The sequence below is a fragment of the Falco punctatus genome, assembly GCF_963210335.1.
Source record: "Falco punctatus genome assembly, contig: scaffold_34, whole genome shotgun sequence".
NCBI classification, from domain to species: Eukaryota; Metazoa; Chordata; class Aves; order Falconiformes; family Falconidae; genus Falco; species Falco punctatus.
The window spans coordinates 1,493,847-1,512,449 of NW_027660147.1; the positions used below are offsets into that span (position 1 = coordinate 1,493,847).

Here is an 18,603-nt window from a genome sequence, read left to right on the forward strand (position 1 = left end):
TCCTCTCTATTACCCACGGTAAGCCACCAATCGCTACTGGGGAGTTGTGATGATTTATACCACTGGAAATCTGGGTTTGTTCTTTTTAACAGCAAAGCGTACAAAGAAGCTGAATCGAAAATACAATTTGGTCTGTCCTCGCTCTGCACGACTTAAATACAAAGGACAGTGGGAAAGCTCCATTATTTAGTGTTTCCTTTATACCATCATAACCACACTCTGTTATGAAGTGGAAAGACTTTGAAACAGAGGCAAATTTGCCAGCCATCTTCTCAGCACTGCTTCACACCACTTGTGGCCCCAAGGAAATCATTATGAATCGTACTTCTCAAATGGAGATTTCCAACAAAACAACCATCCCCTGGGCTTTTTTTCTCTTCAGCCTAAAGCTCTACCTGAAAATCATCAACTGAAGGCATTGTTCTGTTAGTTGTCCTCCTCTTGTGCCATTGCCGGAGAGTATCTCTAGCTTCTGGGCAGCCTGGTCTTCCTGGAAGTTCTTGATCAGCAAAAGTGCTCCATAAGCATATGCCAAGGAATATCCTCCTGTGAAGGACAGCAGGGGAAGAACAATTCAGAGTGGTCGCAAACACCACGCCAGTTCCAACGGGTCACAGGCAAAAGTACAAACGATTTCTGTTTTGTTTTTTTTAATAAACAGACGCACACATACACGAAAGTCACTGCATTCTATGGCCAAAATATTTATACGTAAAGAAAAACAGCTTACTTGCCTGCAAAATACTGGACAGTGTGTTCTCAGCTGCTAAGAGCTGTGCAGTGGTTGCCTGGGCTCCATATTATCAAAGTGGTGCAACAGTATCCATCTCTGGGTCTGCTAGCGCTGGGGGTGGCCGGTTATTTAAATGACCAGTGTCGCTCCTTTACTCCTGAGTGTTTTTACAAAGGTGGAACATGAGTTTTCTTCTAAACAGTTTCCAAACAGCGATTTTTTTTCTTCCTGAGCTTCAAGTGGGGATCAAACAAACACAGCTGTTTAAATGACATAAAAGACCATCTACCACTGTTCAGGAACTTAAAAGTGACCCCCTTAGTGGCAACAAAGCAATGACCGAGCGTGTGATTTGTACCTGGAAGCATCCCAAAGGTTTTGCTTTTGTTTTTAAAAGGCAGGCTGTGTTTGTTCACCTATGTCCAACACTACATCCAACTAGTTCAGGAGGCAGCGTGTACAGCTCTCCAGACTTCACCTTTATTACATGAGTGGAGAACAAAGTACAGCCACAACAGAGTTGCCGATGTACAAAAGGAGCTGCAGGTCACAAAGGAAAAGGACTCTCAGCAGGAGGCAACAGTCCTCAGCAACCAGGAGAAACAGAAGACAAGCTATCATATATTTCTCTTGCTCTTTAAGTAAACTATTTGAGTGGGAGCGTTCAATTAAGAGGCAGCGCGGTCTATTTGTGGAGTCATTCAGAGATGCAGTGTATGCTCACAGTAGTGCTTTCTGTATTACCGACAGCATCCTCTCGCTTTCAGCTCTGTGACGAGTTCAATACGTGGAAGACACGCAAGACCCACCAGACAAACTGGAAAATACATTTACATTTGAACCGCACAACCCCAAAGCACTAAACAATTTTTCCTGCACCGTACAGTTTAACTAGTGCACAGACAGGGCCAGCCAATAGATGAATGACTTTTGCTACATTAAAAACGACACGACTTAACAGCCCAGTAAATATTTCTGCCTTTCAAGCATGTTAATGATCTCCAGCTTCACATCTCAAGTATTTTCTGTCCTAAGATTCCTGAACAATGCACCCTGCACACAAAGCAGGGAACAGACTAGTACTGAACCGGAGGAAACCCGACACAGTTCTGTCATGCATATCGGCATGTAAAAGGATACAGCAATTTCAGCAACCCAAGAGACAGCAGAAATGGGACGTATACACATATACTTAACTCACAGCTGAGCTTGGTCACAAGAACCTTTGAAACTTCCTCATAAACTGATAGATTCTGGGGCCTACCAAGGGCTGGCAGAATACCTCTTTGTTAAAACCACCACCGTGAAAACAAAGGAGGGAGATTTCCTTGCCTCTAGCAGACTTCAGCCATTGTTCAAGAGTGCCTTAAGAAACATATTCCTAGGCCTCATAAAAATACTCTGTGAGAAGCAAGTATCGGGCATAAACCAGGATCATTAAGGGGGGCAACATTCTCAAAAGCACTCTCCCCAGAGGGGCAGAGAATTCCCCCAAAGATTTTACAAAGCACCTAACCCGGGTCCCATTCCAGGTCTCACAACTCAATTGAATGCTGCAGACCCAGACATACTCTCGGGACATTTTCAGGCACAGAAGGATAACCACAGTTGGCACCCGCACAGCCTATGTTTGCTTGCTAAGTCAGGACGCCTCCTCCTTCTTGGCAGAAAACAACATACTCCCTCCTAAGACGTCGGTAGATTCCCAGGTCACTTGGGGCTGTAACTCTGCAAGCTAACCAGCCTTCTCTTATTTTAAGGTGGAAATAATTACGAGGTTCTCTTGTTACACTACCGCCATCACCGACTACATGACTCCGTCAAAAGGGTTTCTACTCAAACGAGGTGAGGAAGAATCCCCCTTCCCCAGCCCTCCACTCAGTTCTAATAGCAGTTGATTACCTTCTCCATGCAGCAAAGATGGGTCCAGCAATTCCACCATGTATTCAGTTTCAGTATCCAGCTCCAGCGTATCACCCTGGGCCAGCACATATGCCAACACAGGCAAGAAGTCATCAGCTCCAAACAGCCTCCCTGGGTCAAAGAGAACACAGGCAGCGATAGACAAATCACACCCTTTTACCAGTTTCGGTGTTTGAAAGGAAAGTGTTATTTTGCTGCCTTTACTGACCGGGTTTGTATTACTCTAGAGCCTCTCGTTACGGATGTGCAGCAAAGAGAACATCATCGGACACTTGGTGGGCAGCGTCCAGCTTCATCTTGTACTTCTAACAAGCACAAACTGGATGACGCAGACCTTGAAGCACGCAAGGGAATTTAAAGACTGGGCTCACCTTGGTGTCAGCTCAACCGGTGAACTCACAAGAGGTAGCCATGCCAGTCTGGCCTGACCTCCACCCGCACTTCTGTCAGTGGCTAAAAGAAAATCAATGGGCATTTTCTTTATACGTGCACGGACGACGTCCCCTTTCTGGAAGGATCCAGCCACAAGTATCAGTTCCTGAGTCCGAAACCCAGCAGAGAAGCCTGTATATAAAAGCCTATTAGATTTTACATGAAAACTCTGCACATTTCCTTGATGGATCATGGTTAAAAACACCAGTGAGCAAAGCCTCACGTAACTCCCAACTAGCTGGTGAAGCATCATCAGTAACAACAGCACGCAACACACAGAGGCTCTGCTGTACCTAGGTCTGTATGTGTTCCTCTTACCGCATTTAAACTTTCTCTTTAGAAAACGCTATGTGGCTAGATCTCTGGGTCTGGCCAAACTGTGCTCATTGCAGAAGCGGTGTGATGGTCACTTGAAACATCAAGATCGGGAGCCAGTTTAAACTATGGCGAAACTCCAGAGGACTGAAGGGCTGATATTGAAAGTCAGACCAGCTAAGACATACCCTCCAGGTATTACACTATTATATGGCTGAGATTACAGGACAAAGCAGGTACTGGAAACAGGTGCTGGCTCGATGCCACATTTTAAAACTTTACATGACAAAGCAAGACAACCCCAAGGAGCATTTGCTGCATCTTAGCCCAAGCCCCTCAGTACAATGGTTCACCAGAAGCCTCTCAGTACTTTTCTTTTGCATGTTGGGAATACCTTACTCAATGTGATAATACAGTATGGAGAAAAAACCAAAGTTTACATCACTTTGGGCAAAGATTCCTATATACATTTTAAAATGCAGGATTTTGCACAGAAATAAGCCAGGTCTAAGCTCCTGCCCAAATCTTGCCAAAGTGCCTGGGGGTCTTTTACAGCCTCAAGCTTTCACCATTCACCTCAAGTCTCAAAAGAAAGCAAGCATCCTGATCGGCACAGAGCCCAGCTGCAGATTCAGCGCTCGAAAGAAAACTGCCAACCACCTGCAGCAGCTTATACTTTCTTAAGAGAAAAAAATCTTCCACTACCACCAGCATTGCTTCACCTTAGCTCGTGACCTACCACGGCAGCGTATGATAAGATGTCAGACAATAGAGCTGCACCTATGAATTCATGCTGTCCAGCACAGCGTTTTAACTGTGCCACTGACTAATCAAGCGGGTCTTAACTGGTCTGTGGTTCCATTTCACCATCTAGGTTTCAAGTCACTTTGGGACTCCTGCTACAGCGTAAAAATAGATGTTATTTCTCTTGCAAAAACACAAAGAAATTGTCCAAATGAGAACATTCAGAGGCACAGCAAACCCAAAACACTGGATCAGGGGCTGCTTTCCTCCAGCCATTAACACAGAGCCCTTGTAATTGTCATATTGCATACACACTGCTGAATTACTACAGCTAGATACTGGGTGCATCCTTTATTACGATTTCCAGGAAAATACTAATTTAGAACCAGTGTCAAATTCTAGGCTTACAGGACAGCCTTTCTGACAGCCAAATTCAAATGCCTACAGTCAAGCAAAGCTGGTGGTTGGGTTTTTTTTTGAAGCTGCTTCACAACTCTGCTTCACACTGAATTTGTAAGAATTGCTGCCAGATGCAGAGAGATCAGGAAGGAAGCAGAGAGGAAGAATCCCTCTCAAAAGGGCAAGGAGATGCTACAAGAGCTCCAGGAGGAGGAGACAAAGCTGCAGAATCAGGTGGTCTCATCTCCTCCACCAAAACACAACCCCAGGTTTAGAAAAACAATGACCTTGAACCACAAGAAGCACCATACCTGAGTTATTCTCCATAACAGTATAAATCAATTTGCAAACTCTCAGCAGCAGCATGACTTTCTTTTCAGGTGAATACATCTTCTGCGTGGTCACAGACTTTCAACATCCACATAGTCTGGTGTTGGAACAAACACGCCCAGTTCCTGAGGATTCCTCTGCCGCACCACCTGAAAGTTTTCCTTCAGTTGTTTCCAAAAACCATCTGCAGTATGAAACACTTTCAACATTGCTTCATTATGGCTCTTCAACGGCTTCAGAATGCGCTTATGCATGGCCTTCTCCAGGACAACATCTGCAACGGGAAAACACAAGTTGAGCTGTCTTCCTCCTCTAGAGCAGAGCCAGTAGTAACAACCACTCCCAAGAGACACTGTAGAGCAAGACCTACTTGCTAAGGCTTAGTTATTACAGAAGCTGAGTCTCCAGATGTTTGTCAACAAGAAAATAAAAGGCAGAACAGAATCTGTATTCCATTTTCATTTCTGACAACGTGGGAAGTACAAAAAAAACCACAAAGGCAGACTACAGATTGTCACAACAACAAAAAAAAAAAAAAAACCCAACAAAAAAAGAAATAAACCCCAAAACAAAGCAGCAAGCAAGCAGCAGCTCCAGTTAACTTTTTCTTTTGTTGGCCAGAAGTGTCCCGGTTTTATTTTACTTTGAGCTTAGACTTTAATTCTGAAACTTGAAGCATAACACAGTCAAAACCCTAACTTTTGTCTGCTTTGGCATGAAAGCCCATCTTTCTTTGAATGGTTTCCATCAGAAACTATAACTCACCCAGGGTCTCCTAAAACTTGGCTCAGCTTTAAGATCTTTATGATGCTGGACAGATGACGGGCACTAAACTATAAATGAAAACCAAGCTGCGTTTATCCAGCTTCAGATTTCATCATGCAAGCTTATATACAGCTTTGTCATCAAGTCTGAAGTTCTTTGTTTGGCAATAGTGTGCACATGGCACAGTAACCTCTCAGTTATTTTTCTTTTATTCTTGTTTTACTCAAGGTTTTCTTTAACAGTCAGTCTCCATTTCCAAGGTACAGAACACATCAACAGGGAAAGCTCTTTGGTAAATATTTTCTTTGAAAACCTTTACTTTGTAAGTGAATTTTCTCTCCCACTCAGCCTCCCGATGACAACATAGCTTACATTAATAATTAGCTTATATCCATTATTTGTACTATAGTGAACCGCCACAAGCACAATAGAAACTAAGGACCCTTCAGCCTGGCCACAGCACAAACACCCTGGCGATGGGGCAGGACCAGAGCCCAGACTAGGCAGATGTATTAGGGGAGCACAGGGACCGAGAAGAGAAAGAGGAGAGGCCGTGTCACCACTAGATCACACATTTATACAGGCTAACAGTGGACATCCCTGCTGCTAGTGGCAACTCAAATGTTTCGTTAAACCTCATGCCCTTTCCAGGTTCTTTCCCTGTTCTTACATGTTTCTCCTAGACCAGTCTCTTTTTTTCTCCCCCCGGCCTGCCCTTTTTGGGGGTGGGTTTTTTTTTAGAAATTGCAGGCTATTCCTAAGGCTTGGGATTTACACACACACACACTCCCCTCCAAATAAACATTACCTACTACTTTCGTTTTCTTGCTTTTGCTTTATGTTTTCATTTATTTTATCTTTGTGTTCAACCAATTTTCCTTTTGTGCCTTCAGACTGCTCTTTCTCATACAAACACACCCTTCACACACTCCTCACCTTACGGTGTCTTTGCTTCACATGTAGCATTTATTCTGTACTTGTCTGGCACACAATTCCCAAATGTCCAACCCTACTGGGAGCTCCCATCTCCCCTGTCCCAATTCTGCTGGGGCTTTGGTAGCTTCTCTTACTATTTTCCCCTTCCGAGATCCTGATGGAGGTGGCAAAGCCATGTCTGCTTCATTCCCAGACTCTTCAAACACATCTAGGTGCTCTCTCACGGAGCCTGCAAAAAGGCGGAAAGAGTGAATGTGAGGAGCAGCACTTGCCCTCTGATTTTCTATAGCCACCAGTAAAGGCATAACCAGTCTGACACATGGTCTTGATGGCCTGTCACACAGCGTGAAGGGCAGATCTAGCTTCCCACCAGACCAAAGCCACCAATTATACATAACAAGCGGCAACATTTCAAATGACTGATCTGGTAGAGCCACACAATCACCATTGACAGCACTACCAAACCCAGCCAGGAAAGCAGAAGCATCACCCTTCTGCACAGTGATAGAAACTGCCTCTCCCTGCTATCAGAGCCATCCTCAGGGCTCACAGGGCAGAAATATTTTTCCACCAAGAAAAATGCACAAATCTCACCCACTGGTATGTTAGCTAGCTGAATTTCTAGAGCAGGAGTCCTCAAACTACGGCCCGCAGGCCAGATACAGCCCCCCAGGGTCCTCAATCCGGCCCCCAGTATCTACAGACCCCCCCTGCCCCTGCCATGGGTTGGGGGGGGAGGGGGCGGGGAAGGGAACCAAGCAACTGCAGATGACTGCCTGCCACTTCATCTGCACGCCGCCCCCCTGTTTAAAAAGTTTCAGGACCCCTGTTCTAGAGGGTACACATAGTTCCTTGATAGCTTCACTGATTTTTATTTTATTTTTTTTACAGTTCAGCTTGCTTCCTTTATTTATACTGCCTGTTCAGTTTTCTAAAAAAAGTGAAACGGTCAAATGCTTTGCTTGTAAGTGGAACATCTCTGCAGTTTGCATTCCAAGTGCCTATCTTATTTAAGTCAAAATTAAAGCAGTCTGTGCCACCAAGCACTGGATTAAAGAACTCTCTATGCCCACGTTAACTCCCACAGGCTTCCACTGGACATGACTAGTTAACATCAGACATCCTTCCCCTCAACAAAGCGGGGTCATCACCACATCTGGTCACAGGAGGCTCAATAAACTGTAAAGAGTTCAGCACAGATCCCCAGAGCCCTTGGTCCAAAAACAAGGGAGCACCTAGCTTAGGATGGGACATCGGAAAACTCAGTACACTTCTCCGATCCTCTTTATAGGCTCCAGCCCGGCTGGTTCAGCTGCTGCCTGCAGCATCAGCACAGAGGGAGCTGCAGAAACCGTCCCTCCCCAGAGGCTACGGGAACTGGACGTGGCAGGCAGGGAAAACTCCTCCATAGAGCCCCAGTCCCTGGTCGGGGCCAGGCTTGTTACCTGTAGGCAAGAAGTAGAAGCCTCAAGCCTTCTGCCCTCAACCCTCGCTTAGTGCTGCTCCCACAGCTTCCCGTGCAGATGAGCGTCGCAGGAGGCGTTATTTCACATTGGCAGTTTGTCACGGGCTCCAAAAGCAGTGCCTGCAAATTGCTCCGAAATGTACTTGATCACACTCCACATTTACTCTAAAAACTTAAATCTGAAGCAGCACAGAGAAACAGAGCAGATAACTCACATGGCTGTGCTCAAAGCTCTGAACAGGGTCTAAATACTTATTGCTGAAGGCTGTTCCTAATGGTTTCTGTGCCGTTAAGGCAATCGGGTAAACAAAAACAGGACAGAACATTGAGTAAAGCATCCTTCAGTGCTGTCCAGTGACTCTGTTACAGCTAATAGGAATCAAATGAAATAAAGGACATAGCCTCTCTTTGGAATCGCAGCCGTAACTGCCTTGGCTCCGTAAGGGCAGACCGAGAGAGACTGTCATTTTAATGCAGCACGTTTGCACAGAACTAGAAAATGAGGAGGTGACTAAGACATGGCAGTGTGTCTGAGGCGGTTGTTGTTCTAAAAAACAAAACAAAAAATCACAACCAAAAAAGCCCACCAAACCAAACAAAAAACCCCACCCCAAAACAACACACAGCCTTTTATTCTCCCTCGTGAATTCTTGGAATAGGCATAAGAACCACAGAGTTCTGCCCTCAAATTAAAAGTGGCAAATTCCAGCAAGTTGAAGCGGCCAACAACACAGCAAGATTGATAAACACTGGAATTATTTCTCAATGGTCAGTAAACACCCCTACGTATCCTAATTAATAGAAAACCTATAGAAACGTTTAGATTATTACTAAAGCCTGGAAGGACAGCATTTCTAGTAATCTGGGTCCTAGACCAATATTCAGTGTCAGAAGACACCTATAAGCTGTTTATCCTTTCTACTGAACCGCTGTTACTGCTGCCTTTCAGAGAAAGGTGTTTCTGGATCCGATCCCCCAAATCAATTCCCAGCTAGCAGTTTTCACTGATTAAATAAAAAAAAGTATAGGAGGGTCATCCCCCCCCAGGCAAATGAGCATCTAAGTTCTGAACTGGGGACTGATTCGTTGCATATGAACATCTCTGTATACTCCCCAAATCCAAACTGGCAACAAAAATTCTTGTTTGCTTCGGCATATGCAAAGTGTTTTCAGCTGTCCTCCCAGGTTGCTTAATACTCTTCAAGCCAAAACAGACACTCTTCGGGTTTTGTGGGGGTGGGGTTTTTTTGTTTGTTTTGCTTTTTAACTGAACATCATTTGAGCTGAGCACCATGTAGTGTTCCTGAAGTGATACTTATCAATCATTAGCCTCTAGCCTCAAAATGGGAACAGGAAGTGATCTGATAAATGAATTGTAAAGGCAAACCAGCTCGTTTCGTCATGACTTGTGGATGCATCTGTATCCTGTGCTGACGTGCTATTTTGTTTTGCCACAAACCCCACAAGTCTGCATCTGGAAAGGACAACGTATTAGTCATCACCGCTGTCCTTACACAGCCTCTTTACAGCCTCACTGCCTGAAACTGCAGGCGTGCTCTTGCCTTTTCCTGGCTTCAGTTTACCTGTTACCCACTACTGTTGCTCCACGGAGATTACCTGTCAAACTTCAGATTTACATACAAGCCCTGATCATCACCTACGACAGAAAAACCATCCATCCATAAAAGAAGGCTCAGTAAGAGACTGAACGAGCCTGGGAACCACCACAAAAAGGCACAGTCCTGTAAAGTAACGTTGCCTGGGAGGCTGAAAGCAGAAGGCTGCTTTAGAACACCACGGTGTGTGGTGTGTATGTGCAGAATACACGACTACGCTGCATTTGCTTTCTTATAGCTCTTCCTAATGTCTTGCACATGTATAGACTGGCATGACTGATACAGATCTATTTCAAGACACCTCATGTCAGGATGGCCAGGTGTCCAGCTCTTGGTGGACATCTACAGTGACACATGCCTCACCCCTTGTGCAGACAAGGGCATCTCCTCCAAAGAAGCAAGGCTCGAAAATCAAGACCTCACACAACCTATATGCCTTGATAATCTGCACAACCCTGAAAAGAAAGGTAGGACTGAGGCAGGTGATGGATAGGTGGTGGTGCCAGGAGCTAAACAACTAGGGAAGACAGGTCTCCGGGTAAACCTCCTCCCATTTTACCCGCCTAAAGCATGCCAATGAATGACAGAACTATCTGTGCTAGGTCTGGTTTGCTTTGTTCAGCTGTGGGTTAATTAAAACTCACGTTATGGCAGTGTGGTAAATACCTATCTTTTCTTAAAGAAGAGGTAATAAAGGACCATGGAATAAGTCACAAAGCAAATCAAAGGGATGCCTGGGAAAGGGAGAACCAAATCCTCTGCTCGGCACTTTTACCGCTTGTTTCTTACTTGCCCTATCTGCCTGCTCCTATAGCGAAAGGAGCAGTGGTGAGGGACACAGTGGTTGGCCTCGACTCAATATGAAAAGATACTAGGATGAACCACAGGGTAAGGGAATGGGACACCAAAACAAATGTACAAGCACCTAAAAAGTAACGCAGCACTAGAAAACAGTCACAATTTTTTTTTCCCCAAGAGCCAGTAGTGTCATACCATTCTAATTCCTTTAAGAGGATAACTGGATCAGCGAAGTAGAGGGAAGTAGGGGATGGGCTGTATCCTAACCTTTTTAAAGCCTAAAACCCTATTCCATGCAAATGTCCTATAAGCAAACAAGGGAAATCCTGTCATGCTGTAATTACCATAAGGTGGGTGGCTTGAACGGGTGTATAAAATACTGCACTTGGAGCCCAAGACAGGTATTTGCACAGGGGTCAGCCATGATGTCAGAGCAGAGACTTTACATACAAAATCTGCACATGACATCACAGCACGGGTGGAAGAAGGGCAGCCCCAGTCCTTCGCAGACCAGGTTTAATTAATAAGTGAGAAACGGGCCTAAAGCTAACGTGATAAAATCTCATGAGAACAAAAGTAAAACATTGCCTCTCAGCAAGAGGAATACAAAAGCAAAAGCGCTGCTCAAAGCAGCCTCCCCGGAGCAGCTGGCAGAGTGACTCAGCGGGGGACGGGCTGCGCCCCTGCACACCGCAGCTCTGCCCGCCCGCAGACCCCAGCCCCTGCCACAGGGCATGGCCTGCCAGCCAGGGACCAGCACAGCCTCTCCAAGCCTCCTGCAACACCCAGCGTTTAAGAATCCATTACAGATGAGACATACCAAAGCAAAGAACAGACAGTATTGTTTAGGCACCTTCCCACACAACCAGTTAATACCTTATGGCCAAATTATTGAAGCAGCCAGTCGTTTCTTGGGCTGGGCCCAGGCTTGGGCATTGAGACCGAAGCTGTTCAGGTGTCCACCCTGCCTGGTAGAACAGCGACAGTCGGCTTGATTCCCTTCTCTTCACAGACAAGATGATGCAGTATTACCGTTAGATTGCAACACTACCAGAATCATTCCCGGTTTGTGTTGAAGTACAACAGTAAGTGTTATGACACACAACATGTTAAAAAAGCAGAGGAGAGGTTTACGTATAGCCAAGGACCACTTACTCCAACTTGTAACTAAACTGATAAATCAACTGAAATATATTTATCAGGTAAGCATTAACACACACAAAGTAAACGCAGTAAGGTGATAGTTTAGGCTTAAAGTTCAAGTCAGTGGAGCTTTCCCTGGAAAGAGGCTCATTCCTCTAACCAGCTTGTCCCATTTGTCAGCCTACCAGGATTTAAAGATTGGGCAGCAAACTCAAAAACAGATAAGCCAGCATTGTAGCCAATTACAATTAATTTAATACAATGACTACTGCAAACAATTTAATCTAACACAGTCTGTTGCCTTCACAGGCACGCGGTGACCTGGCTCAGGAACGGCACGGCAGCCGACCCCTGGCCGCGCGGTCCATCAGCTCACAGACACCAATGTGGTGGATGGCAAATGGTGTTTATTGCTGAACGACGCGACACTATATAGCCTAGGTTTACAATGTCACTTCCGTCTGCTTACATCATAAACTAAAAGCTGTTGGCTACCTGGAGGGGGGCCCTGTGTTTCCATACAGCACGAGATCTTCCGGCCGCCAGGCCCTACCTAGCAACATTTCCACCCCCCCACCCCCCCCACCCCCCCCCCCCCCCGCTTAACCCAACAGGCTAAAATAGTAAAAATATTTCTAAAAAAGAGTACAAAGATAAGGCACACTGAGCAATTGGCACTTGGGAAGCGACTGGGGGTAATGGAGTGTAGCTTGGGATATTTGGGGAGAGCCAGGGAGAATCGGGGGAAATACTGATCAAGTACATTTTTAAAGCAGTTGTTGGTGTTCTACAAACATGATGTTGACCCTTTCTAGCCGGCTCTGGACAAAGGACACAAGCCTGTTTAATATACAGGGTCCGAAGATCAGTGTCAGCAGGATTATTGCAATCGGACCTACCAAGGTGGATATCAGGGTGGCTAGCCACAGAGATTGGTTAAACCATGATTCAAACCACCCTTGTTGGGCTCCCCTGTCTCTTTTTCTTTGAGCCAATCTCTCTCTCAATTTGGCCACCGAGTCCCTAACTACTCCGGTGTGGTCCGCATAGAAGCAACATTCCTCTTTCAAGGCGGCACAGTGGCCTCCTTGTTGCATAAACAGGAGGTCTAATCCCCGTCTATTCTGCAAAACAACCTCTGATAGCGAGGAGAGGGATTACTCCAAAAAGGTAATGGATTTCTCGATTTTTTGTAGGTCTTCATCGATGGCAGCTTGCAGTTGAGGCAGGCCTCGTCACTGGGTCACTAGGGAGGTCACTCCCGTGGCCGTGCCAGCTGCTCCCAAACCAAGCAGCTTTGCTATTGTTACAGCTGTCAGTACTTCTCTTTTTTGAAGCCTGCTATTGGCTTCTCCCCAGTAGCGGTACATTTCTTCTTCTGGATGGTATAGGATCCTAGGAACAATCAGAATTTGTACACAAAAGTCAGCAGAATCGTCAAAAATTTTGAGGGACACACGGGGAGTTACTCCTGATCGATGGCAGATCCACATTCCGGGTGCGGATGGGATCACCCATTTACGGGTCTTGTCAACCACAATGGTTCTTGCGCAGACAGCATTATCCCAGCTTGCTAGGGCAACATTACCAATACATACGCCCAGGCCCCTGACTTGGTTCAAGGTAACTCCTTTCCATGGTGTATCCCACCTACACTGGGTTGGATTGCTGTCTGATGAATAATCAAAGGAAGCATCAAGGGCAATGCCCTCATAGAAGGGGGGATACACGTCATAACAAAACCAACAGGAATTCATGAGATCCGGGTTTGACTGATTCAGCGACCAAAAGGTGGCATCTAACACGCTAAAAAATGGCTTGTCGGGTAAATGGTGAAGGTTCATGTTAGGTTGGCTTGAGGGAACTATCTGCTTGGTTAGTAAGGGATCAGCTGGGGCGGGCATGGCAGTCTGCAAGTTTTCTTTTCTTTGCTGGTTATCACTTTTGATCACGACGTTGGGGCCAATCGCTGTTCTGCTTTTTACTTCCTGTTTTTTAATAAAAAACAGTCCCCCCCTATCTGTGCCGGGTTGCCAGTATCTAACGCCCCAAGTTTTGCCGATGGTCCATCCTAGGTCGTTTTCATTGGTTACGTTTAAGAAAATATGTTGGCAGTCACATTTCCCTCGGCATACTGTCCTTCCCATCCCACTTGGTCTCCTAGGGGTGCAGCCTATTGGTCCCCAACTGGTTTTAAGAAACGGGTCTGGTTTCGCTACCTTCCAGCCAGATGCGATGGTTTCACAGCCCCAGCGAGAACAGTAATACTGATTAGGGACGTTACAGTAAGATTTGCCGGGGTTAGAGCTGGGACACATATAATACATTATAGTGTTCGAACAGGGGGTTGAGAGGATTAGATCACAGAGATACACTTGAAAACTAGGGGATCCCGCGGTAACTATCCTTTGCAGTATCTTTTGGTCTTCCCATCTTGCCAGTACCCATTCCCACGGCTGATGTTCATACAAGCCGCTAGACGGCGTTATGAACCCCAAAATTGAGATCACACAAAAACATCGCAGCCCCGCCTTGCGGGAGCTGTTTCGCCGTTGTCTGGACTCCGCCGGTGCAGAGCTCTCAGATGCGGACAGGCCGCTTGCCGACTCGTCGTCTTCTCTTGTCACCAGGGTATACTGGTTACGGGGGTGTCCGATGATCTGGTCCTGCAGATAAAAACTCACAGTTTTCATTAGTTTTATTTTGATGGTCTGGCTTGATAGACTTAAGTGGACACCATTTGATTCTGCTATCTTTTCTGACCGCAGCATACCCTTGCCCTGTCAGAACTAATTTCCACCCTTGTTCCCACTCTCCTAGCTCATTTCTGATCATGACGTACGGACCTTCTTCTAGCGCTCGAGTGGCCCAGTGCTTCTGGGCAGGGCTATTCACCTCGTCTCCCCTGGGGAACTGGTTTAAAGCTAACAGGGCTGTTGCTAATAAGTGTGCCTGGTCCCTTGAGGGAATGACGTTGGTAAAACCTTCTGTTTTTGCTGATACCTCTAATTTAGATTTCAGAGTTTGATTTGCCCATTCGACTATGGCTTGTCCTGTACTATTATATGGGATACCGTGTATCAGAGTAATACCCCATTTCAGAGCGAACGCCTGGACTGATTTAGACACAAAATTTGGGCTGTTGTCCATTTTGATCTGATTAAGGATGCCAAGCCACGCCATGGCTGTTAGCCAATGTTGGATGGTTGCCTTTGCGTCGGTCTTAAGGTGTTGTGTCGCTACGATCACCCCGCTATATGTGTCTACAGTTACTGCTAGCCATGCTCGAGGTTTTAGCAATTGGCAGAGCGTAAAATCTGTCTGCCACACCTCAGAGGCTTTAAGACCTCTGGGGTTGACTCTGCTAGACCACAATGGTGCTTTTTGACAGTGGGGACATGTAGCTACTATATGTTTCGCGTCAGTGGCCGAGATCCCACATCTCTTTGCTAACACTTTAGCTCCAATGTGGAGGGACTCATGTAATTGGCGGGCATCTTTCAGTGTCCACAACCCTTTTGCAGCGGCATCTGCTTTGTCGTTGCCGATTTGGAAGAACCCTTTGATTGGGTTATGGCTGTTGACATGGATAACCGATATAGTGCCCTTTCGGGAAAAAAGTGCTTCTTCTAGCATCAGAGCTATTGTGGATGTTGACACGCCGGGCCCTGACATGGCTAAGGAAAGCTTGGCCACAAACATTGAATCAGTTACTATGTTGAGATGTTCTGTTGGGAACAGACCGCATGCCAGCACTACAGCTGCTGCTTCCAGCTGTTGGACGGAGATCGCACGATCGGTCATTTTGACACAGTGCCATTCTCCTCCCGACTGCCATACTGCTGCCGCGGTTGAGGTCGCTGAGGATGCGTCTGTGAAGACCATTGGTCCCTGTTGGGGCCGGTCCATGATTTTCTGCGGGAGGTCGACGTCGACAATAGCTAGCATTTGAGTCCAGGGGGGCTTTGTGGCATACCGGACTTCCCCCCCAAATCCGGCGAGGGCTATAGCTAGATATTCTGACATTGCCACTGATTGTGTTGGGAGCTGTTTGCGAAAGGGTAGGTATATTCTGGCTGGCTCAATGCCCAGATGCCTTAGGGCGAGTTTCCTGCCTTTCATGATGAGGTTACCGAGGCACTCGACTCCTGGAGAGAAAGCGCGTGACGTTTTTCCCAGGACTATCCATTGTATTGGCTGAGCTTTTTCAGGAGGGCCTTGGGCCAGCGCTCCTACCCTCCCCCCTTCCGTGAAATGCACATACAGGTCGAGTGGCATAGCTGGGTTCCACCTGGCGAGCGTGTTTGATGACACCTGTTGTTCGATAAAGTCGAGACAGTTTACTGCCTCTGTCGTCAGAGTTTTTTGTTCCCATGGGTGTTTCCCTTTCAAAGGATCGTACAGGGGGGCCATGATTTCGGGAGGGATCAGGACAACATTGTGGAGCCATTGCAAAGACCCCACTAACTGTTGCATATCATGGAGTGTTTTAACGGCTCGACGGATTTTTATTTGAGGAGGTGTTATATAAGAACTTGTGATTCCCATTCCCAAGAAACTGACACAGGGTCCTCTTTTAATTTTTGCACTCGCGATTTCAAACCCGTTTGTCTTGAGGGTTTCTGAAATGATTGTCACCAGGTGGTCTACCTGATTGCCTGATGGTGCGGCAATCAGGATATCATCCATATATTGAATGATAGTCGCAGTCGGGTCACTGCGCCGAACCGGTGCCAGTGCTCGATCCACTGTGATTTGACAGATAGTGGGTGAATTGATCATTCCTTGGGGCAGCACTTTCCACTGGAAGCGCAAGTTAGGGCGTTGGCTGTTTGGAAACACTACAGAAAAAGCAAACCGCTCTTTGTCCGCCTCATGCAGAGGTATTGAGAAAAAACAATCTTTAATATCAAGGACAGCACAAGGTTGTCCCTCCGGAACCATGGAGTTCATGGGCAACAGTGTTTGAACGGGACCCATTGGTTGGATTTTTTTGTTTACCTCACGCAGGTCGTGGAGGAGACGAAACCCCTCGCCTGCTCGTTTGGGTATTACAAAGACTGGGGTGTTCCATGGACTAGTGGAAGGCTCTATATGACCTTGTTGCAGTTCGCGGTCAACTAACTCAAGAAGGGCATCCATTCGAGGCTTTGACAGGGGCCACTGCTCGACCCAGACTGGGTCAGACGATTTCCATGTCAGTCTGATCGGTGGGAGTGGGTGTACGGCAGTGGCCCTTACTGTAAATTTGTCACTCTGGCTTTTAATAAGGCTAGGGTGTCCCTTCCCAACAGGGGTGGAACTCCTGACATGACGTATGGGAAGAGGGTAATGGTCTTTTCTGGTCCCTTTTCTGTGTGGAGCGTGATTGCTACCAAGTGAGCACTTTTCCGAGCTCAGGTTAATCCCCCGACTCCACCCACCATGGAGGCGTCTTCCAATTTCCAAGGTGGGGGCCAGCTCGTTTCAGGAATGACTGTAACATCTGCTCCGGTATCAAACAAAAAGGGGATACTGATGGTGGTACCATTTAGGGAATTATGGAGGGAACAAATCCTCCACACCACTGGCGGGTTGTCACACCTTACTGCCAGGGCCACCCAGGGGTCTCGCCCCCACCGGGCGGTCCCTGCTGTCCCTGGGACGGAGGCCAGGTTTGTGGGGTCGTTGGCTGGGCCATAAAGTTGGTTGCTTCCTGCAGGGGCAACGGGTTCGGGAGTGACCCCCCCTGTCTGGGGTTGGTGTAATGGGGCCGCCTGACATCCCAAGTGGGAGAGGGCTGTGTGCGGCCCAGGGGCCCCCTCCCCTTCCCGTTTCCCTGCTTTTTAAGTCTGCATTCCTTCGCGAGGTGCCCTCTCTTTCCACAGGCCCAACATGGTCCTTTAGATCGGTTTTGCGGGGGGAGTGCTGTTGGCGGGTCTCCTGATTGGGGGCAATTAATCATCGCATGGCCTGGTTGGCCACATTTGGGGCATATCATCACATTAGCCAGTGCACGAACGGCCACTTGGATTGGGGCTAGGTGTTCCTCGCTCACTACATGTTTAATCATGTCTGCGAGACTTGACCCAGGTGGCAGCGATCGCAGGATTTCCTTGGGGTTTAGATTAGACTGTTGCCGCAAACAGTCTGCGACAACCGGGCCTTTTGCCTCTGGGGGCAGGGTCGAGGAATCGACTGCTGCTTGGAGGCGATCTACAAACTGTGTGAAACTCTCGCTTTCTTTTTGTTTTATTGTGGACCATGGCGATGGCTTGGCAATAACTCTAGAGGTTGTGCGAATAGCCTCTCTAGCTGCACGGGTGGTTGCCATAACTTCATGGGCCCGCAGGCCCTGGGCTTGTGCTTGGGGGGTAATCATTGTTGGGTCTGTACCCATCAACCGCTGTAGGCTGGAGCCGTGTAGCGGATGATCCGCTCCGGTTACTCAGGCTAACTGCCTCGCACAGTTCTCCTCCCATTCTTGTTTAAACACAATCATCCCTGCCCCGTCAAAAATCAACCTACAGGTCTGTTTTATATTGAACGGGAGCAAATCATCTCCCCCAAAAACTCCATCTATGAGGGTGGAGACCATGGCCGAATTGAGTCCTTTGCCCGCGATTGCTTTAACAATCGCTTGTATATCCTTAGGGTTTAAGGGCGAGTGAACCCTCTGTCCCCCGTCCGTCACTCGGACCGGGAATGCTAGTGCGTCCGATGGGGCCCAATCGGCACATGCAATTTGTATTTTTCTCCAATCAGTGAGAGTAATTTCTGTCCCCTTAGGTTTTTCTTTCCCCGTGAGTGGTGATATTTTGGTCTTTGTATTTGCAAGCCAAGTCTCCCATGCAGAGTCTGAGTCGGAGTCAGAGTCCGACTGACTGCTCTCTTCCGGGTGTTGGTGGTATGTGGTCGGGCTTCGGCCCCTCCCCTTTCTTGTGTAATTGGACGGTTCTTTCCCTTTTTGCCCGCCCTGCCTTCCGCTTGGGGAGGCGCCTGCCTTATAAGGACGGTTTTGGGGA

At 47.1% G+C, this 18,603-nt stretch overlaps 1 protein-coding gene across 1 annotated transcript; it reads right to left on the bottom strand.

Moving 5' to 3' along the window:
* Nucleotides 1-391: 391 nt before the first annotated feature.
* On the bottom strand, nt 392-11,460 carry LOC308057777 (ras and Rab interactor 2-like; the record flags this gene model as incomplete). Its single annotated transcript, XM_080411828.1, has 4 exons — nt 11,333-11,460; nt 4,858-5,150; nt 2,636-2,767; nt 392-546 (listed from the first exon to the last, which is right to left on the bottom strand). The coding sequence occupies exons 2-4, from the start codon at nt 4,934-4,936 to the stop codon at nt 392-394; spliced, it is 366 nt and encodes a 121-aa protein (XP_080267954.1). The 5' UTR covers nt 4,937-5,150; nt 11,333-11,460.
* Nucleotides 11,461-18,603: the final 7,143 nt, after the last annotated feature.